Consider the following 4,697-nt stretch of genomic DNA (forward strand, 5'->3'; position numbering starts at 1 on the left):
GATTTGGAGAAGTGAATAATGGAATGCTTCAATTACAATTAGGCACAAGGCCGATATAAATATACATACAAAGAAGGGTATAAAAGTAAATACATATACTAAAGGAAAAACCCTACTCCTAATATATCTAACACCAACATCCGAGAAACAGAGATGACGTGCTTGCAGAATCAATTCATATCCGACATCCTTAAAAAAAAATGGACCCGTGTTGATAATATAATGGAGGGGACAAAGTTGATCAAGGAAAGGTTGTGCTATAAAAGAGTGCTTCTTCTACTTGATGATGTTGACAAAACAAGTCAACTTGATGCGCTCATGCAGAAGTGTGATTGGTTTGGAAAAGGAAGTAAGATTATTATTACGACCAGAGACCAAGGGATTCTCGATAGGCCTACACTTGTTGATGGGACTTACGAACTTACTGGCATGGATTTTGGTCATTCTCTTCAACTTTTTAGCAAACATGCGTTTAGAAGAGATTATCCCTTAGAGCAATACATCTCTCACTCTGAAAGAGCACTAAATATATGCGGCGGTCTTCCTTTAGCTCTCGAGGTAATAGGTTCTCTTTTGTCAGGAAAAAGCATTGAGAAGTGGGATACCATATTAAAGGAGTTAGAAGAGTTGCCTCAAGAGGATGTCCAAAGGAAGCTGATGATCAGCATTGAGTCATTAAATGAAGACCAAAGAAAAATATTTCTTGATGTCGCTTGTTTCTTCATAGGTTTTGATAAAAGAATTGTGATTCACATGTGGGAAAGTTGTAGATTTCTTCCTGTACAATCGCTTCAAATCCTCCAGCAAAGATCTTTGATAAAGATCAGAGAAGATAACCAACTGTGGATGCATGATTGGTTAAGAGCTATTGGAAGAAATTCCATACAACAAGGAAGTGGGAGGAAACTAGAGAAGCAACAATGGGTGTGGACTCAAGCACAAGCATTGGAGGTTCTCGAGAGGATTCAGGTAAATTGTACAATTTCATTCCTTTTTAAGGAGATTGGTCACCAGCATATTCATGTAGGTTTTCGATTCTATCAAAGTTGATTCATGTCCCCTGCACTTACATATGTGGTTTTCCAATCTTTTTCAATGTTAGAAGAAAAGATATGATTGCTTTCTCCTTGAAGGATATCAACGCAGAAAATCAGGGCTTTTTCTAAAAAAAAATTTTCATGTTTTTATTTTGGCAGATGGGAGGCGTTGTTCATGGAATTGGATGTATTGAAGCAATATGTCTTAAGCTTGAGAAGCTCTTTCAATACTCCTTGATAAAAGAATGCCTACCAAGCCTTTTAAATGTAAGGTTCCTCCAAGTGGATAGCGAAGACTTCAATGGGAACACATACTCCATCCCTACTCCCGTGGGTCGTTTTCTATACTACCATTGGTCAAATCTCCTTGAAACCACATCCGGCCCATTTATCCTTCCAGAATTGAGATGGCTTTCATGGCATTACTTGCCTGCGGCTTTTAAATTGACTCATTTTTCCCTGAGGAAGCTGGTAATCCTTGATTTCTCAAGGAGTAGAATCACAGAAAAATGGGATGGATGGAGCCACATCAAGGTACGGTTTCGCAGATAAAATCTATGTGAGTTCTTTTGTTGTAGGTTATCTTAATTTAACCAGAAGAGCAATATGTTGTCTTCTTTTCAGTTGGCTAAGGATTTGAAGGTCCTAAACCTGACTGAATGCGAAAAATTGCGAAAAACTCCGGACTTGTCCCCTTATGTCAATTTAGAGCGGCTGATTCTTGAAGGATGTAAGAGGTTGGTTCACATTGATCCATCCATCGGTCACCTTAAAAGGTTGGTCTTCTTAAGTTTGAAGGATTGTTTTTGTCTCCGCAAGTTACCGGATGAGATGGGCGAACTGGAATCATTAAGGGAACTTCTTTTGGACTCTACATCTATAAAAGAGATCCCTGAATGGAGAAAGATGAGGAAACTGGAAATTCTCAGCTTGTTTTCGTGTCTATCATTGGAAAAATTCAGTTCCATTGGTTGCACAGCATCAGCAGCGGAGCCTAAGTCGATCAAAAATCTCAATTCACTGATTGAGTTGGATATATCGGAAACGAGGAAAATTGAGAAGTTACCTGAATCCATTGGGAGTATGAAGAATTTGAAAGTTCTAAAGTTAAAGTACTGCCTTATAAGAAAACTACCTAGCGCCATTGGAATGATGGAGAAGCTCGAACAGCTAGAGGCGGGGGATGTTGTTCTTGAAGAAATTCCCGATAATATTGGGAAGTTACAATTTTTGAGAATCTTGAAATTGCAACCCACAAGAATTTCGGCATTGCCTCAGCTTCCAGAAAGTCTCATCACTGTAAGTTTTCATTCGTACTCAATGAAGATGTTGCCGGACCTCTCGAACCTATTGAATTTGAGAACATTGAGTCTGCACTTGGATCAGCCCAAAGATCCTCCTAAACTTGAAGAAGCTCCGAGTGGTTGGTGGATTGGAAGATTACGCATGCTCGAGGAATTGGACTTGGCTAGTCTTGATATCACCTCCCTATCGTCCGATATCGTTTTCCTTTCTCAGCTGAAGCGACTCAAGCTTGGCTGCGATAATTTGCAATGCCTACCTAGACTTCCGTCAAATTTGTCATCCTTATTGATCTGGCGGAGTTCGAGTTTGAAGACAACGGGGGATCTTTCGTATTTGAAATCGCTATCGGATTTGACAGTTAGGAGGTGTGACCAGCTAACGGAGATTCAAGGCCTTGAAGGTTTGGAGAATTTGATATCATTGGAGCTCAATGAGCTTCCATCATTGGCGGAGTTGCCTGATTTGACTAACTTGAAGAAGCTCAAGAAAATTCATCCAAAGTACTAATAGAAATCTGTCTGAGATTCGAGGCATTCCAAAATCGCTGGAGATGCTTGAAATTGGGGACTGTTCAAAACTGCAAATGTTGCCTGATCTGTTTAACTTGAATAAGCTCAAGACAATTCATCTAAAGGACTGTGAGGAGCTGTTTGAGCTTCGAGGCGTTCCGGAATCGTTGCAGATACTTGAAATTGTGGGCTGTTTTAAACTGCAAGAGTTGCCTGATTGTCACGTTACAAGAATCTGAAACTTCCAACTTATTTGATGTGATTACAATTTACAAACACTCTTTCTTTTTGTAATGTTCACTTTTTCTTTTGACTATTTTGAATTATATATGTACTAAGGCCCTCAATAAGTGCCGTCTCTCCAACTTTCTAACGTGATTTTGGGGCTAAAATTAAGAATTCGAGGATGCAATGCTAGTCGAAAGCTGGAAAGCACAAAAACGGAGTATAGACTAGGAGGGACAATGTCTCTGTCGTCCCTTCCCAGGCCGAGCTTGTTCTCTCCTGTTTACTCTCCCAAGCAAAGACGTTTTTGCACTCTCTTCGTTTTGTGAAAAATGAATTATTTGAAATGCATTTTCTTAAGAATGATCGCTCACATCACATAAAAAAAAAAATGAAAGAAAAATATTTTCATAATAGATGTGACGCCCAGGAAATTTGAATTTTAGTAATTTGCCCGAATTCAAGAAAAATGAAGAAAATTGAATTTTAGTCGGTACAAATTTTGGATCGCAAGGACGAAAGTGACGAATTTTGGACGATTCCCAAAATGTCATTCAATTTCGATTGGGTCTCGAAATCGTGGTTGTCGCGACTTAGGATTTTTAATCCTCGTGCCTAGCATTTTTCCGGACCAAACCTACCCCGTGAAAATCCAAATTTCATTCCCAATCGGTTGAGCCAAAAATCCTATCGGTCCCGATTTATCAAAAGACCGTTCCGCCCTTGGATATTATACGTATGAGACGAAAGTGTTTAATTTGGAAGTGACCCGTGGGCCCCACTCTTGGTCAAATCAGCCCCACCAGTCAACAATTTCTCTCTCCTCCCTCTTCTCTCTCTCCCTCACGTCTGCTCCCCCATCTCCCATGTACTCGCGCGAACACCCCCTCCCCCCATCACCGAACCATCTTCTTCCTTGGCGATTTTTGCCGGACCACCACCTCCGTCCACCACCCTACTCCTCAGTCCATTGCTCCTCACCACCACCACCACCATCCCGACCGCCGTTCGTTGCCGGACAACCCCGAAACAGCCCCAACGAACTCCTGCCCTGTTTCGCATCCGCGGGCTGCCCGAGTTACTCAACCACCTTGAGACCGCCTTCGACCACCACCCACCACCACGCATCTTCCCCTCAAGCTTCAGGCTCTGTCCCACCGCCGAGCACTGCCAGAAACCGCCGCGAACAGCCTAGGTCAAACCCGAAGCCCGTCTGCCTTGTTTCGCGTCGGGTTGCCGTTTCTTCGTCCTCCGCCGCGTTTGAGCCGCACCCACCGCCCGCTGACCACCCTAGGACGTCGCTCTCGACCCCTTAATATCCCCCAGAGCCGCCGGCAACCGATCACCACCCATAGAGCTCGAATTGAGCCCCGACTAGCCACCCCTGTTTTGAAATGTGCCCTGTTTTCTGCACCATGGTTCTGTTCAGCAGCGGTTTCGCCGTCTCCGGCCGCCCTCCGCCGCCCCCAGCTGGTCCCGAAGGTCGTTCTTGACCTGTAGATGAGTCCCCTAGCCTTCCCCAGCCTCGCCTCAGCCTGTGAGGTCGAGTTTCCCTCAACTCAGCCCCGGTTTCCCTGTTTTTACCTCTGCCGGTTCTGTTTTTCCAGCCTCCGCCGCTCAC

General features: G+C 43.4%; 1 protein-coding gene across 1 annotated transcript; it reads left to right on the top strand.

Moving 5' to 3' along the window:
• The first annotated feature begins 222 nt into the window (after positions 1-222).
• LOC115730572 (disease resistance protein RPV1-like) lies at positions 223-2,849 on the top strand. The gene is made up of 3 exons (XM_030661186.1): positions 223-969; positions 1,197-1,571; positions 1,662-2,849. The coding sequence occupies exons 1-3, from the start codon at positions 223-225 to the stop codon at positions 2,847-2,849; spliced, it is 2,310 nt and encodes a 769-aa protein (XP_030517046.1).
• The last annotated feature ends 1,848 nt before the right edge of the window (positions 2,850-4,697 follow it).

This window comes from Rhodamnia argentea, chromosome 3 (assembly GCF_020921035.1).
Source record: "Rhodamnia argentea isolate NSW1041297 chromosome 3, ASM2092103v1, whole genome shotgun sequence".
Lineage (NCBI taxonomy): Eukaryota > Viridiplantae > Streptophyta > Magnoliopsida > Myrtales > Myrtaceae > Rhodamnia > Rhodamnia argentea.